General features: G+C 38.0%; 2 protein-coding genes and 1 long non-coding RNA gene across 4 annotated transcripts; 2 read left to right on the top strand and 1 right to left on the bottom strand.

Moving 5' to 3' along the window:
• The first annotated feature begins 2,412 nt into the window (after positions 1 to 2,412).
• LOC131430936 (ranBP-type and C3HC4-type zinc finger-containing protein 1-like) lies at positions 2,413 to 3,814 on the top strand. Its single transcript, XM_058596233.1, has 3 exons — positions 2,413 to 2,511; positions 2,564 to 3,352; positions 3,414 to 3,814. Exons 1-3 carry the CDS (start codon positions 2,491 to 2,493, stop codon positions 3,702 to 3,704), a joined length of 1,101 nt encoding a protein of 366 aa, XP_058452216.1. The 5' UTR covers positions 2,413 to 2,490; the 3' UTR covers positions 3,705 to 3,814.
• Positions 3,815 to 4,740: 926 nt separating this feature from the next.
• LOC131430934 (apoptotic chromatin condensation inducer in the nucleus) lies at positions 4,741 to 10,042 on the bottom strand. Of its 2 annotated transcripts, none has more exons than XM_058596232.1 (7): positions 9,792 to 10,042; positions 8,128 to 9,615; positions 7,815 to 8,025; positions 5,763 to 6,069; positions 5,594 to 5,706; positions 5,294 to 5,529; positions 4,741 to 5,228 (listed from the first exon to the last, which is right to left on the bottom strand). In XM_058596232.1, exons 2-6 carry the CDS (start codon positions 9,612 to 9,614, stop codon positions 5,329 to 5,331), a joined length of 2,319 nt encoding a protein of 772 aa, XP_058452215.1. In that variant the 5' UTR covers position 9,615; positions 9,792 to 10,042; the 3' UTR covers positions 4,741 to 5,228; positions 5,294 to 5,328. The 2 variants fall into 2 exon arrangements, with proteins under 2 accessions (XP_058452215.1, XP_058452214.1); XM_058596231.1 differs by having other exon boundaries at positions 4,741 to 5,225; positions 9,792 to 10,039.
• LOC131430937 (uncharacterized) lies at positions 6,053 to 7,807 on the top strand. The gene is made up of 2 exons (XR_009229587.1): positions 6,053 to 6,164; positions 6,269 to 7,807. It is a non-coding gene; the product is annotated as an uncharacterized LOC131430937 (long non-coding RNA).
• Positions 10,043 to 12,030: the final 1,988 nt, after the last annotated feature.

Raw genomic sequence — 12,030 nt, 5'->3', positions numbered from 1 at the left:
TGGATGGCTGTCAAATCCAATTTGACAAAACATAGTCGCCTATATCGTATGACGTTTTCGTTTTTAATTTGCACTACACCGGTGTAGTGTTACACGGAGGCATGAATAAACGAACAAAGTGACGAAAATATAAACAGTAACCCTTGACTACAATAAACGATTCCATTGCACAGAGCTACGCCAAACTTTTGATGAGTGCTACACCAGTGGTATCGGTGCAGAAAAAATGTAGCACTGGTGTAGTGCAATTGGCAAAAACCAACGGTTTCAGTGCAATCTTACCTACACCGGTGTAGTGCAATTTAAAAACGAAAACGACATTAGTTAGCCGAGCGTATTTATCTTTTCACCTTCGCTGAAAATGTCAAAGATTTCGATGTGCACAAATCCTGGTGGATAAGGTTTGAGGCGACGACACGACCAGGCACTTCGAAGGAAAATCAAATTAAAAAGTGTTCGTGAGCGTTTACCGCCGGTTACCACAAATATAGCGACCCCTTGATGGTGATGAAAATAATGTGTTTGAGCAACACTGCTTAAGTTGCTACGAACTAGTAACTAAGGAACCCCATAATTAATAAACAAACCACTTGAAAAAGTTTTGAAACAGTTCAATTGAATTTTTTTGCCATCAGTGCCAAAATTAAAAACTCTGAATAATTTTGGAGAAATCAAGATCGAGGCAGCGCAAGGCCGGGAACTGGTACCCCTGAAAAATGATATTATCAATACGACGAAGTTAGACGCTTTCACAATACGCTAACTACGAAGAATAAAATTTGGCTAACTGAACATTTTTATTTATCCCGAATTACAAAATTATCTTGCACCAGAGCCAGGTTCAATAGTTGATCATATACCAGATAGAATTAGAAATTTGTAAGTTAATGTTACAACGTTCCTTTTGTATTTGCGCCAACAGGAACTGGGTGCACAATATGCAAATCTGAAATTAGATGTAGTGCTGCGATCAACCCGGTGGCAAGGATAGGGCGCTTCAGCAAGTGCTATCGTAGTCAACATCTGGGGCATTTGGTGGGCAATCAGAGCGCTCAGAGTATGATATACAAATATTCGAGCATTTCAAATAGAGTAAAATCTCAATTTCCTTATCGTAGTGATGATATTTTGATTGATAATTTGCGGGGAAGTGCGGTAAAGGGTACTGAATAAACAAGTAGTTTGTAATATCCATTTTTTTGTTAGCCATTCTTCTTCATTGTTTTGGTTTTTGCAGAATGATGCTGGTCACAGTTTCATGACGTCATAGTAGGGGGCTGGCTGCGATAGACAGGCGTCATGCTATATCATCAAAGGCTATCCAGGAGCTCAGCCTGTATCGTAGTCATGAAACTCATTCATGATGAGTATCAAATTATTTCAAAGAATTTTATTTTTACAGGTCATAATTCTGATCAGAAACTTGATTCCCGTGCTTCTCAAGTGTCTCAGGTTCATCAAAGTTTACACCCGATTTGCGAAGTAAAGGAGTTCCTCGAATGTCCGAAATATGACGGCGTAATGATTTACATGTACGTTGATTAGCAATTAGGGTTGAATGATTTGGGAGAAAATCAGAATTAATAAATATACATAAATTTGACGAATACTTTAGAAAGTCATTATAAAAGAACAAATTTGAGTTCTGTTTATAAGTCTATTCGTACCTGCATATGAAGTGCGATTCTGGAATGGATTAAAAATAAACCTCAAATATTTAAGTATCTTTGATTTGTTGTAAACGATTTACTTGCATCTCGTAGAATAGTGCTGATATATCGGATCGACTCTGCTTTATCATTCATTATTCGATACTAAATTTTGATGATCAGATTGATAAAAGGATTCGCAGTTCAATGACTTTTGCAGTTTACTACCATCTTAAAACTCATTTACATAGCAGACAGACGTCATAGATCTGATCTAAAGTCTTATTATGTTAAATTATTTAACAAACATCGACGGATATTGAAACGCTATGTGATACCGACAACGCAAAAAAAATATCCATTACAAAAGATTTTGGGCACATACGATAACCTAATGGCGTCGGTCCTACAAGAAATTTTTCGTATGTTCGAGCTCCAGCTGAAATTATCGATCCACTGCTCTTACGCGTGGTGATGCTACAGAACTTGTAATTTGCCGCGAAATGAGATCTTCCACTCGAGGTAGTTTATTTTGTTTACACTCTTCAAGTCTTCAATATGCAGTAACCAAGGTTTTGGTAATTGTTATTCAAAATCAATAATTCATCAACCTGTGTTGCCAGTTTCAATAGTTTTTCAAGAGATTTCATTTTGACATTACCAGTTACTGAGGTGTATGTCTGGCAGCCGAGAGTCAGTCGGTTACCAGAATGGCTGCCAGCAATATTTTGCCCGCTGGCAGCGTTTAGTCAGCCGTCTGGCAGCTATGGTCATGCGGGATAAAGGCGCCGATCTAGTTGTCTTAGATTGAAACTACATGAAAATATAACATTTTTGTAACATGGCGAAAAATAATACGCAGGTATAAAATTTGAATTTTGGTAAATATTTCAATTCAGCTTTCTGCTTTGAAGGTCGAAGGTACAAATCTTGGACAATATGAGCAACTTCTAGAGCTTTCAAAGCAGTCGTTGGTGTTGAATAACAACGAAACTGAGTGTAACCTTTGTGCTAAGATGACCGCACCAGCAAAAGGAATAGTTCTTGCGAACTGTCTTCACACCTATTGTAGGACGTGTATAAGACAATCGTTGCTTCAAGCGACTTCCGAACGCTGCCCTTATCCTCATGGTCGTTATGAGTGCGATGGTGTTTTATCGGATCAAGAAATTAAATCGCTTTTGAGTTCTGAAGAGGAAAAGTGCTTTCTAGAGCGTGTTTTTGGAGCAATGCAAATTGATACTGTAGAACCATCAAAGGCAATAGATGCTGAAGATTTTGATCTTTTGGTAACTCTTTCGGATGCATCAATTGTTCCCAACTTACAATCTTTCGAATGTCCCATTTGTTTTGAATTATTTAAAGCCTACGAAGGCGTTATTTTACGTGAATGTTTCCATAAATTTTGCAAACAATGTTTGCAGAATTCTATAGTATTCTCAGAAGACGTTGAAGTCCGATGTCCATTTCAAGAAAATGGTAATGCGTGCGAAAATGTTATTGAACATCGTGAAATAAAAAGCTTGCTCGACGAGCGCAACTACGATATCTTTTTGAATCGATCGTTAAAACAAGCGGAAAGTTTGGCTGAAAATGCTTTTCATTGCAAAACCCCGGACTGTAATGGATGGTGTCTCGTAGAGACTACTGCGTCCGCCTTCCAATGCTCAATATGTAGGGCAACTAATTGCTTGCGTTGTAAGGTGAGTAGACATTTTTCGCTCTGGTAAGCAAAAAAAAACTACATGTCTACATCACTCACAGGCTATACATTCAAACATGAACTGCGAGGACTACCAGGACGTGTTGAGCGGTAACTACGAAAACCGGAGATCAGAAAGAACCTTGCAAAGCCTGGTGGAAACTGGCGAGGCAATGCATTGTCCCAATTGCCGAATGATAATTACAAAGATCACAGGCTGCGATTTCTTGACTTGTAGTATGTGTAAAACAGGAATCTGTTGGGCAACGCGAGGCTTTCGCTGGGGACCACTAGGTTGTGGCTGTGGAAAAGATGGTCGAAAATGTCATCCAAGTTGTACTAATTGTCACTAGTTTGATGTGCAAGTGCAGAAATGCAAAATAACTGTTCCATCAACGTTTTGTGGTTGCTCACAAACTAAACTGAACTCATAATAATAGATTATTAATACTTTCTAGGCATATAAGTTTATTTGTGTTATCTTTTTCTCGTATGGATATAAATTCATAGAATATAAGGATGCATATTTTTTAAGTTTTACGGCGGTTGAAAAATCGGCACGAACTATTTTATTAACTCCTAATCACACGAACATATGTGTAGACTATCAATTCAGTTTTACACCAAAAACTTAGATGTGTTAGACTTGACCGCATTTACGTCGATCCGCTCCATCCAACGAAGTAGTCAGCTAATGTTATGTTCCAACGATGCAAAAAGTGTTTCACAGTTGATAGTGCAGTCGACTATTCGATTTGTATTTGATACGATGTTAAAGTTTAAACTATTTGGTAGTTCTACCAACAATTTGATTGTAATATTTCGGCAACCCAATTCGTCTACCAATTGCGATCTACCGTAGCTATGCTGATCTGACTCACTTCTTCATCTGCCATCATCATAGCTTGTGTCATGGTAGATCTTTCTCCTATTCACACAAGCATAAGAACCATCGGCGGTACACAAACAGTAAAAGAGAGCCGAAAGAAAGCGCTAGGGTGCCATCCTCTAGTGATATCAAGTGACACAACGCATTGTAGTTGTAACCAGTGACATAAGCTCTGTCTGTATGGCGAACGGTTTCCAGACATTCCTCATTGAATCACCCTTTCACTTGGTTGCAGAATTCGTCCTGCTTACGCTTGTGCTCAGCTTCTGATGAAAATACACAATACATAGAAGAGAAGGATGCTTATTGATCTGTTATGACATTCATCGCTGGGGGTGAATAACGTTTTTTCTGCCTCTTTTATGTAACTGCTTTCCTTTTTCCCCTGATAAATCGAAATCCTGTTGTGTTGGGATCAACTGCTGGACTAATAATTGTTATTATTGCGCAAGCTATATATGCTTCTATCTATGTACTTCTAAATATTATAGTTGATCGTGTACTGTTGCTTAACTCGTAGGAAAATGTTAGTAAATTGTAATAGAATAGTTTAAACGACGAATCTTAGCAAATACTGTTTCGTACAAATTTCGAAAACGAAACAATACTTTGCTAGTAAATGATTTTTACCACTATATAGTTTAGTAAAAATTGAAAGCAAAACAAATGGTGGTCCTGTAAAACTATCAAGTCGAGAATGACTGGAGTTAAATAAATTGTTGCAATCAACTGGAACGATTGAAACAATAGACATTGACTGTAAAATTAGGTAAAAAACGAAACAAAATAAGATAGAAACAAGAACCAGGGAAAACTAAAATCTGCATGAGAGTTAATGATAAAAAGAAACAATAACATTGCGCACAGACCCTATATGGAATCATCGCTGAATACCCGAAAAGGGCGTATTGGATCTCCTGGGAAGTTGTCTCCGAATTTCACTGGCAACGTGTGTACGCGGCGTCCGGGGAACCATTTGCTATCTCTGCTGGGTTAATATATTAATGAATCTTTCTATCAGATTATCCTCATCAAGTGTCCTGTTGTTCTTACTCTTTTGTTTCGTTCTTACAGGCTCTCGAAGCCGCTTATCGATGGCGTCGTCGCCCGTCGTCACGAGAACGTGATCGACGACGACGATCTCGCGAATTCGATCGAACACGTTCGCGGCGCTCGCGGTCACGTCGCTCACGTTCTTTGCGGCGTTCCTCCTCCAGTTTACGCGTTTCTTCCTGGCGCCGTTGTGTTTCTGCTATATTTTTGCGACGTTGTTCTTCCTTTGCAGCGATCTTTAATGAATGAGATTTCACTAAATATACAACACTTTCGCATCAATGAATTTTCAACTCTTACCTGCTCAGCCGTCAACGGTAACCAATAGATACATGGAGTCGTCTTTGTCTTCCTAAAAAGATCATCCAATAGTCGAATGGGGGGCTCGTTCTCCTTCTTCTTGAATTTTCTTGCTAAAAACAATTGTTCTTCAGTTCGCATTTTCAATGATTATTCTAATTCTTATTACCAGGTGATAAACTGGCACTGTTTCGCCTTCGGTCCCGGTCCCGATCCCTGCCGTAGTCCCTATCCATCGAACGCCTTCTCCCGCCGTGTGTACCGCGATCTCCTCGTCCCTCGTTGCGTCCACTCCGATCCCGATCCCGCTCCCTATCCAAGTCACGTTCGCGATCACGTTCTCGCTCACGATCACGATCTCGCTCGCGATCACGCTCCTTGTCTCGTCCACTTCTATCGCCCTCTACACGATCATGATCGAAAGTGTCTTTTTTCCCAAGGTCCCATTCTCGCACTGGCCTCGTAACGTGCAACTCCTGGAAAGACAGTTTTATTTAATAATTATAGTCATATTTTAGCATAGTTGAAATCAAATTTAGTTCTTAATTTTTTTAACAACGTTTAACACGAGGTGAGTATTCTATTTTTGTATATTTTGCTTTTTTTTGGAAATCACTTATGAATGATTCTGAATCAAGGATCGGAAATTAATACGTATTATCTCTATCCCGACAGAACCATCCTAAAGGCCGTTTGGCATCAAAGTGCTCGATTCCAGAGAGAGAGAGAGAGATAAATGAAAATAATCCGTAATTGTTTTAGTTATGTCGTTTTCGCTTGTAGTCGAATCTAATCCAATTTCGACCATAACTGCTATCGAATACAGTGGAGACCGGGGCTAATCCGGACACTTTCAGGAAATTAAAAAAAAATCATTACAACAAGACTTTTACCCAAGATACTGTAACGTTGTGTAGTTTCAGCCTTCAGCTACAATTTTTATTTGTGATTTGGAAAAATAAGCATTAAATTCCACAAAAAAGTCGCGATGAAGTGATCAACCAAAAATCCAAAACTTCAGAGACTGCGGGGCTAACCCGGACAAATCTTGGAAAAAGAAAATAACATCAATTACACATTACTCTTTACAGTTGTGTAGCTTCAACTCTCAACTACAATTCTCAATTTGTAACTTGAAAAAACATGCATTAGTTTTTATACCAAGTCACGATGAAGTTACCGAAGCCAAAATCCAATATTTCAGGAATCGCGGTGCTAAAACGGACCATAAAGTCTCACACAAAAATGAAGAACGAATAAAATAGGGCGCCAAATCTTAAGATAACTTTATATACGTAAAAGAAAGGAAACCAAGTTCGAATGGATTGTTTGTTGTTTCCAACCTTGGGTGAGACATAATCGTGCTCACCGGGAATATGGGTACCAAATAATTGATGTTGAAACTGACTTTAGAGTCTTCATTGAAGAATGATATCCAATATGTTTTCCCTGGTTAGATACTGATCATATTTGAGGACTGATTGTTTTGCTACATACAAAGAACGTTTCGCTTGAATTTATAATAAATTTAATTTTAATGAAAAGTAGATAAGAAAAATGGACATCAATATTAGGGTATGTTTCAAGAATTTGTTAAGAATTTATAGTTCAAAATTATGTGTCCGGTTGAATTCCACTTTTTTGTCCGGTTTAGCCCCGCACAGACAATTCGTTTTCGAGAAATGAACATTAGAAAATACTAACTAGATTTTCCTTACAATTCACAGGAATCTAATATACCCAAAAAAATAAGAAAATTTCAAAAATAAAAATAGTAAAAAACGTTTTGACACGAACACGATTGACGCCAAAATGAATGGACTCAGTGTCATCCAGCTAGCTGACGACTGTCTGTCACATAAAAGCGCGTTTACAAAGTCGATAATGGCTGATTTAGAAGCTGTCCGGTTTAACCCCATGTTCGGTTTAGCCCCGGTTTCCCCTATGAATTTAGGATCAAAACTGGACAGTTAGGGTCCATGAAAACGACATAAGATTCAGTCATGATTAATGAATAATCAAAGGTTAAATAAGTCAGACAGCATAAGAGGCGAATGAATCTATAAGAAATTTGCAATAGTTTATATTGTACATAATCATTGATGCAAACATTTGGATAAGTTTGGCGCGATTGATCGGGAATTGTTCGCATGTATAACGCATGGAAATCTGACTTAGAACAAATAACACAGGCACTATAGACAAAAGACACAATACATACTTCGTTCTGCTTCATTGAATCACGACTCCAACCGAAATCCTTTGAATCCTTCGAGTTGTCGATAGTTATTCGTGTTGCTCCAGTTTCGTCTAACGTTGATATAATTGCTTTTTCCATAGCAGACTCGCTTCCGAAATCTACATTCAGACATTTGGGATTCGACGTAGGCCAACGAACGCCGTGAAGTGCATGACGTGTTTCAATCGATTCACTGAAAAAGGCATATTGTAATTCCTAATACTGCTAACGAATGTTTCGCTTTTGAAAAAAAAAACAAAAAATTGATGTAAAATTCAAATTCAACGATACTTACTCCTCAGTTTCGTATTTTACAAAACATTTGGATTTGATTTTATCAATCCAAAATCCGTTTTCTACTATCTTGCCTGTTCTAGCCAATAAACCTTTCAATTGTAACACCGTAAATGGTCGCACCAAGTTCGTGATGAAAAGAATATTGCTGGAATGATGCCGAGGTGGACTGGGTGGTCTGGTAACCACGTTATTTTCGTTATCACTAACGATACTGATCTTACGCGTTATCATACTCTTATCCACCGGTTTTGGTTTTTGTTCAGATTCAATGTCCAGATCTAAATTTTCCTTTTCCGATGATTTTGATGACAGTTTGTCCCTTGAATGACGACGTTCTATAGCTGGAGGATCTTCATTACTATCAACGATCTCCTCAGGTTCCGGCGAAGAATCCAGCTTTACATCAGAAAGTGGAACTGGCTGAACCGGTTCGGAAATAATATTTTTCAATGAGTCAGTGGAAATGGTTATAACTGATGATTTTGCATCCGATTTAGAAGATAACCACCGACGCTTTCGTTGTAATGGTTTACGAGGCGGTTTATCGTCATTTTTTTTCTCGTAATTGCGTGCAAGAACCACATCTTCCTTGATTTCTCCTGCTTCCAGTTCATCGTCATGTTTTTCATCGACTTGTATTGATGGTATTTCAATAATTGTAGTTACTCTTTCAGGAGTTTTAGACCGGGAACTAAAGCGAGACTTACGCGCCGGTTTCGGAAGCTGTATTTGCGGTTGATTTTTTTCCGATGAATTTTCATCCTCAGAGGCAGCTTTCACCGGAGAAGCAGCTTTCACCGGAGAAGCATCTTCTATTTTTTCTTGGTTTGGTAGCGTTTGTTGACTTTCTTCTTCCTGCATAATATCTGAATCTACTGCACCAGACTCTTGAGGCTGATCACACAAATCCGTTTTGCCATCTTCCACCAGTTCAGATGCATCCGTTTCAATATTATCTCCGTTGTGTTGATCTAATACCAAATGTTGTTCCACTTCTTGGGTGGTACTTTCTTCTAGTTCTGGCTCGACAAAAACGTTGACTTGATCATCGTTGTTTACTGTTTCATTAGATATTTCAACAGTTTCAGACAGTTCCTCCAGAATTTCTTCCTGAATTGTTTCCATTATAGTTGTTTCTATATCCTTTGTTTGTTCGCCATTTTCTTCTTTTTCGCTTTCTTCTTTATCCGATTTTTCGACGGATTGTGATTTACGACGAGTATTTCTTCTCGGAATCGCAACCGATCTCTCCTCGGACGCCTTAGCACGCGTACCTCTACGAACTCTACCCTTTTTCCGCGTTTCTTGTTCCTCTGCTTCCGAGTTACTCTGATCTGATTTATGCTGCTCTACGATTTCAGCTTCAGGCTGTTGGTCGTGATCTTCATCTCGATCAGGGCTTAGCGTAGGTGATTGCCGACCCCGTCTTGATGTACGGCGAGATACTTTTTCAGGTGAGGCTTTCGCAGCTGCTTTGCGTCGCATTCTGCAAAATACATATGCAAAATAAAAAAAAGATGAAAAACTAAATTTCGAAAAAATAAATTAAACATTTTCGTTTATTCATTTTCTTTTCAATTGCCTATGGAAGCCGGTTTCATACACATCAGCGCCACTTTTCTTTGGATGCTATACATTTGATGTCATTAAGATCCCATTTACCTGTACTTTTTCACGTTCCAAAACTGCTTCTCTTGAAAAAGATATTACTTGTTGTTTATGTAGTGAACTAGATAAACCGAATGCGCCTAAAATAAACTATACAAGGCTCTGTATTTCGCACAAAAACTAAAAATATTTCTATCAATCCAAAGTAGAGTACCTCGCCACCATCAGAAAATTATTTTTATGCTATTTAATATCGTTCGTTCTGAGCTACACGAAAATTCGTGCTAATGCAGGGTTGTGTTCAAAGTGTTGTTCTAAACGGTTAAAATAAAGCAGCCATTTATGTATATTTTTAGAGTAAAAATCGACCCTTCCCAAATAAAAAATATTGTAGAAAAACAATACGATTAGCTGTTACAAAACCTTCCACAATTTTGGTTTGACCATTGAAAAATATTTTAATGAATTGTTATACACTATTCAATTAATTGTGAACATGCTTTTTACAATCGAATGTATAGGTTGTTAAGTATCGTAACAATTCAAATCATACAAATTTTTCATGCATGTTTTCTTGTAAACCAATTAAATGTACAGTTTGCATATCGTTTGAAACACCACGTGTACAATAAATTCAATTGTGGAATCGAAGAAACAATATATTGAATCGTTGGAAATGAAAAAAATCTTGTCAAGATACAATAAAATGTATTGTAACCAATAGAACTAAATGTGAATTAATTGTTTATGTTGTAAAATTAATGGAATATTTTTTTACGGGTTACCCGAGGCAATATTATTGACAATACAAGGAGACACCCTTAGTGACAATACTTTTAATTGTGTAGTGGAAACTTCATCGGATTGAAGATAATATTGTCAAAAAATCAAAACTGCTCATCAATCCGACAATACTTTGTTTCCAGAGAGGAAACTGTCAAATATGTGCAATGAACTATTCTCTCAATGTATCAATGTTCAGTTGCAATATTTGAAGCTCCAAGCGCTTGATTTTTTCGAAAAATGTGGACCAAGTCAATTTGATTGACGGTATTTTTTTTATTTATAACAATTTTTATTCAGGCCATTTTGCGGATAGCTTTACGTGGCCGATTTACCCATGTTTTTGTTACACAATATAATTTTTTTATTGTTGGATCTCGTTGTCACCCTTCTTCTAGGGGGAGAGGAGCTTCCATTTCCTTCTAGCGAAGATTGGAGGTCATTTTGTCCGTTGCTCATATCATCCATTGCTACATCGTTGGAATTGTGAGTGGTTTCCGTTTCCTTGTTTTCATTGTTGATCGCAGTCTTTGGTTCATTTGCAGTTGCTGTATATGCGCTTTGTACATTGATTGCAGTTGATAGTTGGTTAGATGGTGAAGGTGCTTTTGAAACAGCACTGCATTCACTAGTTTCCGTTGTTGGGTGGTTGTCCTTGTTTTTGTTTGTTTTGTTTGTTTTCGCAGTTTCAGTGTAAGGTTTGCCGTAGTGTGCAGGTTGTTCACAAAACTGACATGTAACCAATTGATTTTCATACGTAATCAACGTTTTACACGGATGTATTCCGTCTTGACCACAAATGATGTAAGATGGAATTGCTTTACGTAGTTGCATACGTACCACTCGCACGCCATTCCGGATACCCGGGAAAAAATTCCGCCATACTTCCTTTTCGATGGGAAGAACTTCACCGACGACACGACCTGCCACTCGTCTATCAAAACTGTATGGTAAATTTAACTACCCCTCAGTAACTGGAAATGTCAAATCGGAAACGCCAATGATTTTTTTTAAACTGGCAACACAAGTTGATATATTTATTGATTTTGAATAACAGTCACCAAACCTTGGTTACTGCATATCGAAGGCAAGATGAATGTAAACAAAATAAATTTCAGATCGGTTATTATATTACGGATCATTTTAATGGATTTACCTGACTCAAGCGGAATGTAAAAATTGAGGAATATGAGTTATGTCTTTTATAAAGCCAAGTTCGAAATTCAGGTCTTGACATGAAACCGTTGTGTGAGAAGGAAGACATGGAAATGACCGACAACGAGCTGAGCGAGGCTAGTGCTCTGCGGTACCTGCATAACGTACGGTAAAATGATTTCTTTGTGGAATTCCGCTAGTAATCCTCGAATAGTAGTCAACAAGGTGAAATACTGTTTCCACTGCTGCGCAATCAACCGACACAAAACAATTATGACACCGGCATATTACACCGAATCCTACTGCCCAGAAAAGCTAGCAGTTGAAGTGTACGGATGAATCGCTGGAAGCAGAT

This window comes from Malaya genurostris, chromosome 2, assembly GCF_030247185.1.
Source record: "Malaya genurostris strain Urasoe2022 chromosome 2, Malgen_1.1, whole genome shotgun sequence".
In the NCBI taxonomy this organism is placed as follows: domain Eukaryota; kingdom Metazoa; phylum Arthropoda; class Insecta; order Diptera; family Culicidae; genus Malaya; species Malaya genurostris.
The sequence above is the reverse complement of the archived record's forward strand: the minus strand, read 5'-3'. Positions and strand labels throughout refer to the sequence as shown.

Coding starts and splice junctions, on each gene's coding strand:
- LOC131430936 (XM_058596233.1), top strand. CDS start 2,491: ATGGCGAAAAATAATACGCAG. Junction 2,512..2,563: donor TGGCGAAAAATAATACGCAG/GTATAAAATTTG, acceptor TCTGCTTTGAAG/GTCGAAGGTACAAATCTTGG. Junction 3,353..3,413: donor CTAATTGCTTGCGTTGTAAG/GTGAGTAGACAT, acceptor CATCACTCACAG/GCTATACATTCAAACATGAA.
- LOC131430934 (XM_058596232.1), bottom strand. CDS start 9,614: ATGCGACGCAAAGCAGCTGCGAAAGCCTCACCTGAAAAAGTATCTCGC. Junction 5,707..5,762: donor CAGTGCCAGTTTATCACCTG/GTAATAAGAATT, acceptor AATTGTTTTTAG/CAAGAAAATTCAAGAAGAAG. Junction 5,530..5,593: donor TACCGTTGACGGCTGAGCAG/GTAAGAGTTGAA, acceptor CATTCATTAAAG/ATCGCTGCAAAGGAAGAACA.